General features: G+C 42.3%; 1 protein-coding gene across 1 annotated transcript in view; it reads right to left on the reverse strand.

The window, feature by feature from the left end:
- lgi2a (leucine-rich repeat LGI family, member 2a) overlaps positions 1 to 17,607 on the reverse strand; it is a 73,826-nt gene extending 56,219 nt beyond the window's left edge. The window contains exons 1-2 of the mRNA XM_078545901.1: positions 17,314 to 17,607; positions 16,253 to 16,324 (exon numbers count right to left, since the gene is read on the reverse strand). Coding sequence (XP_078402027.1) covers positions 16,253 to 16,324; positions 17,314 to 17,495 — 254 coding nt within the window. The 5' untranslated portion in view covers positions 17,496 to 17,607. The remainder of the gene's footprint in view (positions 1 to 16,252; positions 16,325 to 17,313) is intronic.
- Positions 17,608 to 17,842: the final 235 nt, after the last annotated feature.

A 17,842-nucleotide genomic window follows, 5' to 3' on the forward strand; every position in this document is an offset into this window, starting at 1 on the left:
AGAGATAATACTGCATTGGACAGTAGTTAATGCAAAGACAAACATTTTGAGAATGGTGGGAGGGATGTCATCAGGACCTAGATAAAGTCCAGAGCAGAGGGTCTGTAACATTTACTGGAACGTGATGCTGGTTAGCCTAGAAGAACAGAATGGAGCAATGGAGAGAGTTTCTTTACTCATACTATTAACTTTAACAGTGGAAGAAAAAAGTGATCCAAAGAGGTCAGCTTTCTGTTAGGAGTGTTATCAATTATACAATTAAGATGGGAGAAAAGTGGAGGGGAAAGTTTACAAAAATACAGAGGGAAGAGTTTTCCTGTCTGCGAGAGGTGGCGGGTCCCGCTCGCCAAGGTGTAAAATGACGTTCAGTGACGTCAGGCGGACATCCCGACATCACCGCGTGTCATTTAGATTGTCAGCTTGGCAGGCGCGCAGCCCCATCAGCTGCTCGCCCACCAAACTGTCAAAGGCCTATTAAGGCCATTAACAAAGTAATTAAAGTTGTTAAGAATGCAGTCCGTCTAACCTTAAGGTTGGCGGGCAGGCGAAGAGCCCAGGTGACCTTCGCATTTTTCATGAAACCTCATCCACAAGCGGGATGAGGTTTCATGAAGGGTTTATTAATTAAATAAAAAATTTTGAAAAAAATTAAGGGACATGTGTCAGTTCATGGGCAGAATTTTGCCCTAGGTTGGCGGGCGGGCCCCACCAGCCCGGCAGCGGGCGGGCAGCCAAACTCCACCGCCGAAACGGGCCCCGCCACCATTTTGAGTGGGTGGGCCAATTAAGGCCCGCCCAGCGGGCTGCCCGACGGGAAGCGCAATGCGCTTCCTGTGCGGGGAGGGGGAGGGATTCCCCATCTGTCAAAGTGCACTCTTTCGCACATGCACGCGAAAAAGTGTACATCTCCGAGACTAAGTGCTGTCTCAGGGAGATTACTGACAGTGCTTCAAAGTATCAAAATAGAAAAATAAAAAAAGTATTAACATGTCCCCCTCATGTGACAATGTCACACGAGATGGGACATGTTAATAAATTTCACATAAAGTTTACTTAAGATTTTTAAAACAGACATGAAGCCTCATCCCACCTTTGGATGAGGTTTCATGTTTTATCAGAAGCCCACTGGGGCTTCTGGCCTGCCCGCCAGCCTTAAGCTTGAATGGGCAGGGCCTTTAATTACCTCAATTATCCTGTCAATGGCCTCAATTGGCCATTGACAGGTCGGTGGGCAGACAGCTGATTTCGCTGTCTGCCCGCCTTCCTGAATAGTTTAATGGGACGGGATGACATCGGGGGTTCCTCCCGACGTCATCCCACATCATTGTCCCGTCGGCAAGTTGGCCCCGCCCCCAAATTGCCAACGGGAAAATTCAGGCCCATGTGACAGTTTCACATGAGGAGACATGCCTTTAAAATTTTTTTCACCTTTATTAAATTTTCCAGAACTTAAACTAATCTCCCTGAGGCACCTCTGTGCTCTTTCGTGCGCAGCCGCGAAAGAGTGCAGGCCCCGACTCAAGGAATCCTTCCCGCCCGCACAGAGAGCACGCAGTGCTTCCAGGTGTGCATTATGCTGGGCGAGCCTTAATTGGCCCACCCACGTAAAATGGCGGCGTGCACCCGATCAGGGGCGCCAATTGGGTTTGCGCACACTCCCGCTCGCCCCCGCACAACCCCCCCAACGGGTTGGGGGGGGGGGGGGGGGGATTTTCAGCCCAGAGACTGCTTTAGCAAGAAATGAGTGTGAGAGTTGAAGAAGGCCAAGAGTTGGCACTTCCCTTAAATAAGTTGTATGTTTAGATTTTAAAAAAATCTTTATTAAAAAATCAGCTCATAATGATAACTGTTTGACATTGGTGTAAAACACGTAATCATTACTGAGTGTGATATTTCAGAGGAATGTACTTCTTAAAAACTTAGATGTCTAGCAAAGTACAAAAGAATAATCCTGCAGTCTTAACCACAACATGTTTTCTGAAAACAAAGCATTGAAGTTAAGTAAGTATGGGTGACATTTTAAATAGCTTAATGCAGCAGTGACCCTTCTCCAGTTGAGTCTGTTAACAGTAGAAATCTAGGAAATAATATAATTTGTTTTCAGGAATGGATTTATAGGAATTACAAGTAGAAATAAAGTTGGCTAAAGATTCATCATTAATCAAGAGACTTGCCCCAAACTGTCCTTTGATCTCAGTGTAAGTGCTCAGAACTGCCCACGGAGAACTTCTACCTCTGACCATTCCAGAATACTCGAAGTCAGCAGCAGACAAGATGATTTGATAGATGTGATTTTGCTTGTTAACATTTGAAAAGTTCTAGGGATATATAAACGTTCTAGGGATTCCAGACCCCATGAAGTCTCATGGTATCAGGTCAACAGGCGCAAGGAAACCTCCTGCTGATTTCCACATACACCAGCCACTGCCAACCTCCACCCCCCTCCCCCACCCCCACCTCAGCTGATGAATCAGTGCTCCTCCATGTTGAACACAACTTAGTGGAAGCATTGAGGACGGTAAGGGTGCAGAATGTACTCTGGGTGGGGAACTTCAAGGTCCACCACCAAGAGTGGCTCAGCAAGCACCACTACTGACCAAGCTGGCCGAGTCCTAAAGGACATAGCTGCTACACTGGGTCTGTGGCAGGCGGTGAGGGAACCAACAAGAGGAAAAACATACTTGACCTCATCCTTACCAACCTGCCTGCCACAGATGCATCTGTCCATGACAGTATCGGTAGGAGCGGCCACCGCGTAGTCATTGTGGAGACAAAGTCCTGTCTTCACAATGAGGATACCCTTCATCTTGTTGTGTGGCACTACCATCCTGCTCAATGGGATAGATTTCGAACAGATCTAGCAACTCAAAACTGGGCAACCATGAAGCATTGTGGGCCATCAGCAGCAGAATTCACAGAATCACAGTGCAGAAGAGGCCCTTCGGCCCATCGAGTCTGCACCGACACGTGAGAAACACCTGACCTATCTACCTAGTCCCATTTACCAGCATTTGGCCCATAGCCTTGAATGTTATGACATGCCAAGTGCTCATCCAGGTACTTTTTAAAGGATGTGAGGCAACCCACCTCCACTACCCTCCCAGGCAGTGCATTCCAGACTGTCACCACCCTCTGGGTAAAAAAGTTTTTCCTCACATACCCCCTAAACCTCCTGTCCCTCACCTTGAACTTATGCCCCCGTGTGATTGACCCTTCAACTAAGGGAAACAGCTGCTCCCTATCCACCCTGTCCATGCCCCTCATAATCTTGTACACCTCGATCAGGTCGCCCCTCAGTCTTCTTTGCTCCAATGAAAACAACCCAAGTCTATCCAACCTCTCTTCATAACTTAAATGTTTCATCCCAGGCAACATCCTGGTGAATCTCCTCTGCACCCCCTCCAGTGCAATCACATCCTTCCTATAATGTGGCGACCAGAATTGCACACAGTACTCCAGCTGTGGCCTCACCAAGGTTCTATACAACTCCAACATGACCTCTCTACTTTTGTAATCTATGCCTCGATTGATAAAGGCAAGTGTCCCATATGCCTTTTTCACCACCCCAATAACATGCCCCTCTGCCTTCAGAGATCTATGGACACAGACACTAAGGTCTCTTTGTTCCTCAGAACTTTCTAGTGTCATGCCATTCACTGAATACTTCCTTGTCAAATTACTCCTTCACCTCACACTTTTCAGGGTTAAATTCCATCTGCCACTTATCTGCCCATTTGACCATCCCATCTATATCTTCCTGTAGCCCAAGACACTCAACCTCACTGTTAACCACCCGGCCAATCTTTGTGTCATCCGCAAACTTACTAATCCTACCCCCCACATAGTCATCTATGTCGTTTATATAAATGACAAATAATAGGGGACCGAGCACAGATCCCTGTGGTACACCACTGGACACTGGCTTCCAGTCACTAAAGTATCCTTCTGTCATCACCCTCTGCCTCCTACAACTAAGCCAATTTTGAATCCACCTTATCAAACTACCCTGTATCCCATGTACATTTGCCTTCTTAATAAGTCTCCCATGTGGGACCTTGTCAAAGGCTTTGCTGAAATCCATATAAACTACATCAACTGCACTACCCTCATTTACACACCTGGTCACCTCCTCAAAAAATTCAATCAAATTTGTTAGGCATGACCTCCCTCTGACAAAGCCATGCTGACTATCCCTGATCAAACCTTGCCTCTCCAAGTGGAGGTAGGTTCTCTCCTTCAGAATTTTCTCCAATTGTTTCCTTACCACCGATGTGAGACTCACTGGCCTGTAGTTCCCTGGCTTATCTCTACAACCCTTCTTAAATAGTGGAACCACATTAGCTGTTCTCCAGTCCTCTGGCACCTCCCCCATGGCCAGAGAGGAATTAAAAATTTGTGATCTCCTCCCTTGCCTCCCTCAGCATGTCTGGGACACAATCATCCAGACCTGGAGATTTGTCCACTTTTAAGCCTGCCAACACCTCCAATACCTTGTCACTCCCCATATCAATTTGCTCAAGAACCTCGCAGTCTCTCTCCCCGAGTTCAGTACCTTCATCCTCATTCTCTTGGGTGAAGACGGATGTGAAGTATTCGTTCAACACTCTACTGATGTCCTCTGGCTCCACCCATAGATTGCCCCCTTGGTCCCTTATGGGCCCTACTCTTTCCCTGGTTATCCTCTTCCCATTGATATACTTATTGAATATCTTGGGATTTTCCTTACTTTTACCAGCCAGAGCTTTCTCATATCCCTTTTTGCTCTCCTAATTGCTTTATTAAGCTCCACCCTGCACTTTCTGTACTCCACTAATGCCTCTGCTGATTTGCTTCCCTTGTACCTGCTGAAACCCTCTCTTTTCCTTCTCATCGTAACCTGAATATCTCTGGTCATCCATGGTTCTCTGGGCTTGTTACTCCTTCCTATCACCCCAGAGGGAACATGTTGAGCCTGTACCCTCCCCATTTAATTTTTGAACATCTCTCATTGTTCCTCTGTAGATTTCTGCACAAGTAACTGTTCCCAATCTACCTTGGCCAGATCCTGCCTTATTTTACTAAAATCCACTCTCCCCCAATCCAAAACATTTTTTTGCAACTTGTTGACTTCTTTGTCCATAACAAACTTAAATTGTACCATGTTGCGGTCGCTATTGCTAAAATGCTCGCCCACCACCACCTCAGCCACCTGTCCAGCTTCATTCCCCAGAATTAGGTCCAGCACTGCACCGTCCCTTGTTGGACCCTCTACATATTGACCTAAAAAGTTCTCCTGTACTCAATCACAATCTGTAACCTCATGGCCTGGCATATACCCCACTCTACCATCACCATCAAGCCAGGGGATCAACCCTGGTTCAATGAAGAGTGCAGGAGGGCATGCCAGGAGCAGCTAAAAATTAGGTGTCAACCTGGTGAAGCTACAACACAGGACTAATTGCATTCCAAACAGCATATGCAGCAAGTGATAGACAAAGCTAAACGATTCCACAACCACCGGATAAGATCTAAGCTCTGCAGGCCTGCAACATCCAGTTATGAATGGTGACGGACAATTAAACAACTCACTGGAGGAGGAAGCTCCACAAATGCCCCCATCCTTAGTGATGGGAGCCCAGAACATCACTGTAAAAGATAAGGCTGCGGCATTCGCAACAATCTTCAGCTACAAGTGCCAAGTGGATGATCCATCTTGGCCTACTCTGGTGGTCCCCAGCATCATTGATGCCAGTCTTCCACCAATTCGATTCACTACACGTGATATCAAGAAATGGCTGAAGCACTGGATACCGTAAAGGCTATGGGCCCTGACAATATTCCAGCAATAGTACTGAAGACAAAAGCAAAAAATGCTGTAAAAACTCAGCAGGTCTGACAGCATCTGTGGAGAAAGAAACAGAGTTGATGTTTCGCATCCTTATGACTCTCCTTCAGAGCTACAGAAAAGTAGAAATGTGATGAAATTTATATTGTTTAAGGGGGGTGGAGCAGGTGAAGCTTGATAGAAGGCCAGCGAAAGGGGAGTGTTAATGACAGTGGTAATAGTAGTGTTTAATGGTGTTAATAGCACTGAAGACTTGTGCTCCAGAACTTTCTGAGCCCCTAGCCAAACTGTTCCAATACAGCTACAACACTGGCATCTACCCGACTATGTGGAAAATTGCCCAGGTATGTCCTGCACTTAAAAAGGACAAATCCCACCTGGCCATTACTGCCCCATCAGTCTACTCTCGATCATCAGTAAAGTGATGGAAGGGGTCATCAACATTGCTATCAAGTGGCACTTGCTTAGCAACAATCTGATCACTGTGGCCCAGTTCAGGTTCCGCCAGGGCCACTCAGCTCCTGATCTCATTACATCCTTGGTTCAAGCATGGACAAAAGAGCTGAACTCCTGAGGTGAGATGAGTGTGACTGTCCTTGATATCAAGGCAGCATTTGACAGAGTGTGGCATCAAGGAGCCCGAGCAAAACTGGAGTCAATGGGAATCAGGGGGGAAACTCTCCGCTGGTTGGAGTCATACCTAGCACAGTGGAAGATGGTTGTAGTTGTTGGAAGTCAATCATCTCAGTTCCAAGACATCACTGCAGGAGTTACTCAGGGTAGGACCATCCTTCCATCATAAGGTCAGATGCGGGTATGTTCACTGGTGAATGCACAATGTTCAGCACCATTCACAACTTCTCAGATACTGAAGCAGTCCATGTCCAAATGCAGCAAGACCTGGACAATATCCAGGCTTGGGCTGACAAGTGGCAAGTAACATTCATGCCACACAAGTGTCAGGCAATGACCATTTCCACCAAGAGAGAATCTAACCGTCGCCCCTTGACATTCAATGGCATTACCATTGCTGAATTTCCCCACTATCAACATCCTTCGGGTTACCATTGATCAGAAACGGAACTGGACTAGCCATATAAATGCTGTGCTACAAGAGCAGGTCAGAAGCTAGGAATCCCTGCAGCGAGTAACTCACCTCCTGAATCCCCAAAGCCTGTCCACCATCTACAAGGCACAGATCAGGAGTGTGATGGAATATTCTCCACTTGCTTGGATGAATGCAGCTCCAACAACAGTCAAGAAGCTTGACACTATCCAGGGCACCACATCCACAAACTTTCACTCCCTCCACCACCAATGAACAGTGGCAGCAGTGTGTACCATCTACAAGATGCACTGCAAGAACTCACCAAGGCTCCTTAGGCAGCACCTTCCAAACCCACGACTGCTACCATCTAGAAGGACAAGGGCAGCAGATAGATGGAAATACCACCACCTGGAATTTCCCCTCCAAGCCACTCGCCATCCTGACTTGGAAATTTATCACCATTCCTTCACTGTCGCTGGGTCAAAACCCTGGAACTTCCTCCCTAGCACCTCATGGACTGCGGCGGTTCAAGAAGGCAGCTCACCACCACCTTCTCAACGACAACTAGGGATGGGCAATAAATGCTGGCCCAGCCAGCAGAGCCCACATCCCGTAAGTGAATTGAAAAAAATTTGTGGCGAGAGAAAATTGAAGCCAGGTGTTCTAAGCAAAGCCACATGCGCTGCAGGATGCCAGAATTAACATATTCATGCTCATCTTCTTTGAATGGAATGCTGAAGTTGTAAATTAAAGAGGAATTGGAAAGAAAGAAGTGAAATTTTGAGTTATGGTTGGAAATGATAGCTGAGGACAGCATGGTTAGAGTTCAAAATAGTCAGAAATCAAGGGTGGTATTTAATGGAGGAGAGGGGTCTCTTGCCACTGGCTAGAGAATTGGCCAGAGCCCTGTGTTACCTCTTTTCAGGAGGGCCCGCAGAATTAAGTGCTAATTAGGGACTTAACCAGGCAACAGTGGGACTTCCACATGATCAAGGACCCCGGCGGCACAAGTCCACCTGCCAAGAGTTGCTGGTCAATCAAAGGGGAGTCAGCAGCAAGGGCAGAAGGGTGGCTCTCAGTGGGCACCCCACCCCACCTTTTCCAATGTCGGCTCCCTCAATCAGGCACTGAGCACCTTTAAATGAGGGCCCTAACCCCCCGAACTCAAGAAGCCCACAAGCAACCCCAACAGGATTTCAGGCTTCCCGCATGGTGAGTCTCCCAAGGTGAGATCCTTAAGTGATCATTAATTGCATCTCCTTAAACTTAATGCTTAAGGGCCTCAATTGACTGTCCATGGTTGCCTTCCCACCCTGGACTTAATTGGAGCAGAGGCAGGAAGGCAGCAGGGTCCCCAGCCATCACTCTCCCACTCAATTAAATACTTCCCCACCACCAAATTCACCACAGGTGAGGGCATTAAATTCCATTCTTTGAGGAGGAGCTAAAATATTTCAACTGCAAGAAGAGGAAATAGTAGCTGTGTGAGTATGCTGTTGGATGGACAGAGGTTGTAATATGCTGTGAATCTTCAGGTATAATAATTTATAATGTTAACAGAGAGAAGGAAACCATAAACCGTGGTCGCTGTGGCAACATGAAAAGTGTTGAAAGGTCCCACATAGGATAGCATTGAAATCTTTTGGCGGCTTCAAGAATTCCAAGGTGCAGAGGGATCTAGGTGTTTCAGTGCATGAGTCACAGAAAGTTAGTCTGCAGGTACAGCAAGTAATTAAGAAGGCTAATGGAATGTTATCCTTTATTATGAGAGGGATTGAACATAAAAGTAAGGATGTTATGCTTCAGTTATACAGGGCATTGGTGAGACCACATCTCGAATATTGTGTGCAGTTCTGGTCTCCTTAATTAAGGAAGGATTTAAATGCATCTGGAGGCAATTCAGAGGAGATTTACTAGATTGATACCTGGAATCTGTGGGGTGTCTTATGAGGAAAGGTTAGACAAACTGGGCTTGTTTCCACTGGAGTTTAGAAGAGTGAAGGGTGACTTGATTGAAGTATATAAGATCCTGAACAGTATTGACAAGGTGAATGTGGAAAGGATGTTTACTCCGGTGAGTGTGTCCAGAACTAGGGGACACTTTAAAATTAGGGGTTGCCCTTTTAGGACAGAGATGAAGAGAAAGTTTTTCTCTCTTAGAGGGTGTGTGGCTTTGGAACTCTCTGCCTCCAAAGGCGGTGGAGGTGGGGTCATTGAATATTTTTAAGGCAGAGGTAGATAGATTCTTGTTAGGCAAGGGAATCAAAGGATATCAGGGGGTAGATGAGAATGTGGAAATCGAAACATAAACAGATCAGCCATGATCTTATTGAATGGCGGAGCAGGCTCGAGGGGTTGAATGGTCTACTCCTGTTCTTATTTCGTATGTTTGTATGTTTGTTCGTATGTTTCTCAGGGAGTGTCACACCATGGAACATATCACATCAACCTGCCCACTAAGGTCTGTTGTTGCAGGCACCTTATTTCTCCACTTGGCATCTCAGGTGGCCATTGATGAATATCCAAACTAGACATCACAGTGTAAGCTTCTCTCATTGTACAAAAATAGCAGTATTTGTACGTGCTCTGGATATAGTTGCAGAGTCATCTATAAATACAGTTATGCTGGGAATTGCACCCACTGATGAAGGCAGCTTGCCAAAGCACTATCCATTAGTTAAAGCAGCTAACAACCAAGTGGCTGAGCCATAAAAATGTGTTTGGCCATGATACTGAAGTAGATTTCTTAACATCTTCAGTAAAGAAGAAGAAGATGAAAGAAAATTGAATAGACAGATACCAAAGGATTTATTATGTTTCATTTTCTTAGGTTTTGTTTTTTCCCTTGGGTATGAGCATGTATAGGCATAACCATAATAAGTACAGCACCTTTATTGCATTGAATGTTTAATTAATTAAAATCAAAGAGGTAAGGGAAAACACAACTTTTGTATGGAATTGCTCAGTGTTAAATCAGATACTAGGCGAGATAACTATCTTTCTGGGCCATGAAATTATGCCGTGCATTATTAGTGTATGAATGTCTAAGATATTCATATGAAATTATTATATCTGCTATTTTATCAGAGGTTTTAATCCATTAATTTTAGATAAGATTAATGTAGCTATTAAATTAACAGGAAATTCATATGAATGTTTCAAGTACTCTTATGTTAATATTGTACAATATTATTTTAAGGCTCTCGTGTCTAGTACTGCAGATCTTTCGCAGGACTGAGTATGTGCATTTATTATATAAACATTACTTTATTCATTAACTAAATATTAATTATTTACCAATGGTTTTCTATGCACCCCTCCTATTTTGTCATATAGATTTGGAACTTTGGTATACAAAGCAAACCTAAAAATAATTGTAGGAAATGTGGCCAGATTTGGAATAAATTAAACATTTTCTGGGCTCTTGCAATGTCCCCATGGCAAATATTTTACAATTCGCAAGCATTTATAAATTCAGTTTTTATGAGTTGTTTATTTTGTTTATTTCTTCATTTCAGTGATTTGTATATTTATAAGTGACGTGTTCATTTTGCCCAATTTGATATACTGCTTTCAAAAGAGAATAAAAGTTTGAATTAAAAATGCACAGCACCAAACGCTCCAATCTGATGTTCAATGCAGATCATCAACTTATTAGACTATACCAGCAGTGCATTGCAATTAGTCAGAGAATGCAGAGCTTTTCAGTCAATTATCCTCGGGAAAGATTGAGTCACTGGTATGCATACATCAAAGGTTCTACTGGCGACCCGTCTCTAAGCTTTTCCTAGTATTGATTGCATTGAAGAGCTGTAGTCATAAACTTGCTCCAGTGTGAGTTTTGATGCCCAAAATTACTTGTATAAACTGCAAAGGAATGATGTACCATTTGTTGAGGTGGCAATAAACATTTAGTTTATTACATCTATGAACAAAATTTGTTCATTTTTAAATTATAGCTTGTGTTCCCGATTTGAGTGGTTATATAATTAATTGTCCATTGTTCAGTAAAATCATTGTTCCTACAATACCCATCAGTAAGTGATGATGAAAACTAGTTTTCCCATATAACAGTTCTTCCTGTTTAGTACTTTGGTATAAGGACAACATCATTTAGACATCTAAGATTTAGCTCCCTGCAGATAAATATAATCCATTAAAAATAATGAGTATCACTTTTTTCCCAAAAGAGTATCAGTCTCAGTAATAAAATAAGAACTGAGCAGAAAATAGGATATTGTCACAAAATAATGAATCTTATGATTGAAGTGTTGGTTTTGATGTGGAATATTTAACAATGAAGAACTATAAAGCAATCTTGAAAAAATAATAAATTGAACAGGAACAATTTGAGATTTAGGGAAGTCTCATTGTCAAATGATGTCCACTTGGATTATCTTGTTACATATGCTTCTGAAAGATGAAGCTATAAAATTTCTATGAGCCAAACTTGCCTGGATGAGTACAGTTCCAACAACACTCAAGAAGCTTAACACCATTCAGGACAAAGCAGCCCACTTGACTGGCACCTTAAACACTCACTCCCTCCAACATCGACACAGTGGCAACAGTGTGTACCATCTACAAGATGCACTGCAGCAACTCATCAAGGCTCCTTTGACAGCACCTTCCAAACCAGCGACTTCTACCACCTCGAACAACAAGGGCAGCAGACACATGGGAACACCACCACCTGCAAGTTCCCCTCCAATCCACACCCCATCCTGACTTGGAAATATATCACCATTCCTTCACTATCGCTGGGTCAAAATCCTGGAACTCCCTTTCTAACAGCACTGTGGGTGTACCTAAACCACATGGACTGCAGCGGTTCAAGAAGGCAGCTCACCACCATCTTCTCAAGGGCAATTAAGAATGGGCAATAAATGCTGTCCCAGCCAGCAATGCCCACACCCCATGAATGAATAAAAAAAACATAAAAATTAAAATCTCTTACAACCTTTATCAAGTAACACTCTGGGTGGAACAGAGGCACAATCATTTCATTACTGGGACCTAGTTTTAAATCCAACCTGACGGATGGAATGAAAGTTGACTCTGGCTGCAAGGATTCTACATGAAGTAAGTTCAGACCATCTGACTTCAGCCCCTAATGGGCATGGACCTATGGCACAAAACTGTCCCTAAATTAGCAATTTCACTCAAAGATATCACAGGATAAATTATGTGGAAGATGTCAAAAATGTCATTCTGGTGTAGGGGGTGGGGTGTCCTCTCCTGAGACTGAAGTTGCTATCACAAAGTACAGGAAGTTTTATTCTGCAGCAGGCCATCTGATCTGGGAGTGATAGATTCATACACTAGGCTCTTGAGATGGGAGAGTTTCAGTACTAATGTTCGTTACTTTGGTTGGCACATATTTTAAATAAAAAGGTGGCAGTCATAATGAATTCACTATTCTTTGAATAGTGAAATTACTTTGAAATAAGCATGTTTTTAGTTACATATCATCTCTAACAACGTTTTCACATAAAATTCTCAATCAATATTATAGAATATTCTATTGAATGGAATTAACCAAATAGGTAATTTATTTATGAGGAGGGGAAATTAATTTATCATTTCTTTTTTGTTTATTCAATTGCTAATCTAAATGCAAGAATGTGAATTGCTTAATTTTCAATGCCCTACTTGCCATGCCCCACAAATTTGCTCGTAAACTGAGTGCTGCATCCAAGGACTTAACATTCTTGTTGAATTCTCAGCTCACGGTTAGCGTGGGTTTGTGAAAGGTACATCATGTGTCAGTGATGTAGTTGAATTTTTTGAGGCGGTCACTAACAGTGCTATAGATGTTGTCTATCTGTACTTCCAGTAGGCATCTAATAAGGCTGAGCACAAGATATTGTTAGCAAAAATGAAAGCACACAGAATTGGATGTAACCATGTGGTTGGGAAGTATGAGACAAAGAGTAGGGATAAAGGGAACATTCTCTTATTGGTGAGCTGTGACAGTAATGTTGCCCAAGGGTCTGCAGTGGAACCGTATGAATAGGTTGTATGGGGTAACAATGATAAGTAAAGTCAGGTTAACAGAAGACAATAAGTTAGGAGGTACAGTATATTCTGTAGAAGGAGTAGGAAATTGCAAAGTACATTGACAGTCTAAGTGAGTGAGCAAAACTATAACTGATGGAATGCAATGTGGGGAAGTGTGACATCATCAATGTTGGACCCGAGAAAGAGAAATCAGAGTAATTTCTTAATGGTATGGGGCTAGGAGTTGCAGAGGAACTGTGGAATTTAGGTTTCCATGTACGCAAATCACTAAAAGCTAGTGCACTAGTGCAAAAAGTAATCAAAAAAGTTAATGCAGTCTTGACATTCATCTTAAGATATTGTACTAAAAGAGTGGAGATCTTATGGCGCAGTGGATAATGTCCCTGCCTCTGAGCCAGAAGCTCCAGGATTGAGCCCCATCCCAGGTCTTGATGAACAAGGAAGGAACATTCATAATGTGCCAAACAGGTTGTTTATCAACCTGCAAATCCTTCCAACACACACCAATGGCAAGCAGTAAGAGTGGGAGGGATTCCTGGTCAGCCATGTGATGGAAAGAACATTGGACTTTCAACCATCATTATCCAAAGCTCCAGACTAGAACAGGTATGTAAAAAGTGCATCTTTCCACAGCAACTTGGATTGCCTAGGTGAACTGTAATATACCACCACCACTGCAAGAGGAAAGAAGTATACTTCAGCTGTACAGGATCTTAGTCAGATCCTATCTGGACCACTGCATACAGTTTTGGGCATTATACCTCAAAAAGATCCTGAGGGGTGAGGCGGAATCTTGTGGTGGTGGGAGGAGGGATCAGTATAGATTCCCCAGAATGTTACCAGGAATTAAAGAGTCAAATTATGAGGACATATTGTATCAACTTTGTTTACATTCCTTTGAGTTTAGAAAATTGAGGGATGATCTAATTGAGTTCTTTAAAATCATAAAGGGATTCAAAAGAGTAGAAACAGAGAAACAATTTCCTTTGGTGGGGGTATCCAGAACAAGAGGGCACAATCTTACAATTGGAAATCGGCCATTTAGGGGTGAAATTAGGAAGTAATTTCTCACACACAGGGTTGCAGAAAATATGGAACTCTTTGCCCTAGAGTGCTATGCATTGTATATTGGTTTGAATTTTCAAGACTTTTGTTAGGTATTAAGGGATATGAAGTAAAAGCATTTAAATAGAGTTGAGGCATGGATCAGTCATTATCTTATTTAATGGCGGGACAGGCTTAAGGGGTTGGAATGACCTATTTCTGTTCCTATGTTCCTAATTAGTGGTTCACCTAAATTGTCTGTGGTGTAGACTAAGGATGGGGTTGTAGGAGCACTTAAGAAAAGCAATATTGGACTGCCTATTACATCTCCTTTGATATTTCCTCTCACTGGTCTCTGTCTTGTTCTTGTAGATGAGAGATGCTAGATCATTTCCATCTGAAGGGGCTACTCAGCTAAGTTCTTGCTTTCCACTTACCACAATGTATTTGCTATCAGCAAGGTAGCCTTTATTGGCTGATCATATCTTGCTACATTCTAAATTTCAAAACTGTTTCCTGCAATGGTTTAGAACTTCAAGGTTGTCTTTATCCTTCCCAGTGGTTTCCACTGTTTGTCACTCTCTCATGAAAACAATTCACACTTTGGGTAAGTTGATCATTTATTCATTCATCCTGCGTTGCCTTTGCATTCCCTACTTGCCCTTTCCTTTAGAATTGCTTTATTTTATTCTGGAGGAGGTTTCAAAATTTTGCGTTCTCAATTTTTAAATAGTTCATCTTACAAAGATATACCATTGTGGACAAATGATATCTTCCTATTTGTAAATATTGCCAAGGAGACTGCTCACCACCACCTGCTCAAGAACAATTAGGGGTGGGCAATAAATGCTGGCCTTGCCAGAGATGTTCACTTGCCTAGAACAACTAAACAAAATTGCCTGAACTCCTATTAAAGATTTTAAAAGCATGGGATTATTTCCTAAAGTACTTAAGTCTTGCATATGGTTTTAACCTGTTAATTGAGTATATTCTTCACTTAGAAAGTTATTTTCCTTACCTGTCTTTTCTCTCTGTTTTCTAGCTTTCTTGTTTCAATTAATAGCCTATGGCTCTAGATTTTTCCTCTTAAATATAATGTTTTTCTCTACAATTTACTTAGATAAGAAATATGGTTACATTCAGTGTGTTCTGGTTGGCTTTCTTGGTATCCTTTTCACTTTATCTTCTTTTCTGAAAAGGTTCTGACCTTAAGTAAACATATTCCTTCACCGGTTCAACTCGTAGTCTATAAATGATCAGTTGAGATTTCCTGTTGTACACCATACTCTGTCAGTCAATTTTTTTTCTCTACAGTTGGTTGCCACCCTTCATCCACTGAAGCTTGTTGGTTCCTCCTGTCTACCGCCATCACAAGGCTGTGACTACATCCTTACTATATATTGGGATTGTATTTAAAATAAGTATCATTAATGACAGATAAGGGGAGCCTCACCCAGATTCAATAAAGATTGTCTTTTTTTTTGACACAGAAGTGCTATTTTATTCCTCAAAGTTTTATACTAAGAATTTATTTTTGTTTAGTTAATTATTTCTTTTAAGATTCTTAGATTTATTTACAATACTGTACAATTCATAAACTTCCTGCAGTGATTACCTATTTCCCACTATATCTTCACTTATCTTCTGAATGATAGTAACTCATGCAGGAATTTGGATTCTGTGGGAAGTGGACTTTATTCAATTGTTCATTCTTCATTTGTGAGCATGGGCAGCCATTTGACGCAGGTATCTGTGGACAAATATAACAGGGATACTGCAAATCATCAATAGCAATGGCCCTCTCAGCACTAGCTAGGGAAACTGCCCATTCAGTTGAGATTGGTTCATTTAACTTGGATACCTTGGATTTTTCGATGTAAACTAGCACTAGCCATTGAGACATTTGAGGAAAAGAGGATGCTCAGTTGTTTTTCATTTGAAACACACATATTTAGGTTCTCCTTATCCTTTATGAAGTTACATTGGCCACAAACCACCTTGTGCTACACTTCCAAGGGTGGGTAGTTGTGAAAATATCCACAGCCAATGGAAATTGACTTCACACCTATTCACCCCTATGTAGAAATGATTTCATAAAGTCAATGGTTAGATCCTAAATTTGAACTCTACATATTGAAAAATGCATACTTCACATTCACAACATCTATGAACTCAGCAGGTTTGATAACTTGGCAAATCTTTTTACTTTTGTTATCTTACAGTTTTGGATCAGAATCTAACTGGACTATCCAGAGAGAGGGAGAGAGAGGATGGTTACACTTAATCCGTCCCAATAAAAGCAGTGCAATACTCACAGAAGTTGCAAAAATGGCAAATTTGAAAACGTCCCTTCTGTTATTTCGCGGTAACTTCCGTTTACCAAACTCCTGGGAACAGAATGCAAGCAAAACATTAAGAAGATGCAATTGTTTGTAAGGAAGATAGACTGACCTTGATGTGACTGAGTGGTTGGAAGATCTAACACTGTGACTTTTCTTCATACACTTACTCCATTACGGAACTCTTAATTTCTTCTGATTTATGTAATTATTAATGTGGCTTCCTTGCTCAAAGAAAGCTGGATTTATTTGCCATGGCGTATTTTATCCAGTTTTGTTCAACAGTCTGTCTTTCTAAATTCTTTCCTTTGCACTTTCTCATTGAACATAGATCCCTTGCAACATAAATTATTCTGTAAACGTGTAGCATGGCGACACAGAATGAAAAAAAAATCTGTTCGAAGCGAATGCAATATTATATTCTCTTACACAAAGCCAAACCTATTTAAAAAACGTGTGTGTGGAAATAAAGTGTCTGCTGAAGATTGGATTGAAATAAAACAGTAGGAAGGCCGGAGCACAGCGCCGTGTGACAGCAGCTCCCTCGGGAGCCAGTGCATCTGCTGGAAGACCCCCTGTTCTATTATTTTGCTGAATGAGTAAAAAATAAAGCAAAAGTAAAGTTGGGGGAAAAAAAGATTCTCCTAAATAGTATCCTGTCACCGCATTACAAAACTACTGTTAAATCGCAAATTGGCAGAATGTTAAATATTCTGCATTGCCAACGCGCGCGCTGCAAAGTCCTGTGTGGAGCTGACAGCTTGCTACATTCAGAATGGGTCTACCACTTAGCTTTCATTTCTTGAATACATTAGTATTATTCTTATGTTGCACAGTGCAGTGAGATAGAGTTACACAATACCACCAACAATCTCTCTCACTTGCCTTTCAATTTAAACTTCATTTCCCTGCTTGCATTTGGTTTTATTTTAAAGCGGTGCTGACTGTCAGTTGAAGTAATAAGAAATGTCACTTCGTTCACAGTCAGAAGCAGATGAAAAACAAAACATATATTGTAGTCGGTTCTGGTTACTTACAGGGAAGTTATATCATTGGGGGGTATCCTTGGGACAGATGAAGTTCCAACACACATGATAGCGTCCCTTGCACAACTGCACCGAGCTGGACATTTCGCTGATTTTCTAATCTCAGCACCGGATAACAAGCTGATCCCAATTGCAACAGAAAGAAACACAAAAATCTTATTCAAACGACACATTTTTGGTCTTTGACATACTCGTGCACACGGCCATTTAAAAAAAACACCCCCTACACAGTCCTGCAGCTACCACTTTCTGCACCGTCCGCCGTTTACACAAAGCGCTGACATCAGCGAGTAACCGCAGCCCTGGGTGCAATGAATTATTTATTGAATGTTCCGGCTCCAGGGAGTTTAAAAATATCCGCTGTAGCACAACACGGTCCGACGTGCCCTTGCCCGCTGTTTTACCTTTCTCCCCATTTGAGAGGCCGAGCAGTGTGGAACTCGAGTGCTGAACCATCAAATTAGAGAAGCATTTAAAATAAAACTTAATTGATTCATGTAACTTAGAAAGGGGAACATGA

This window comes from Cetorhinus maximus, chromosome 1, assembly GCF_964194155.1.
Source record: "Cetorhinus maximus chromosome 1, sCetMax3.hap1.1, whole genome shotgun sequence".
Classification (NCBI taxonomy): Eukaryota; Metazoa; Chordata; class Chondrichthyes; order Lamniformes; family Cetorhinidae; genus Cetorhinus; species Cetorhinus maximus.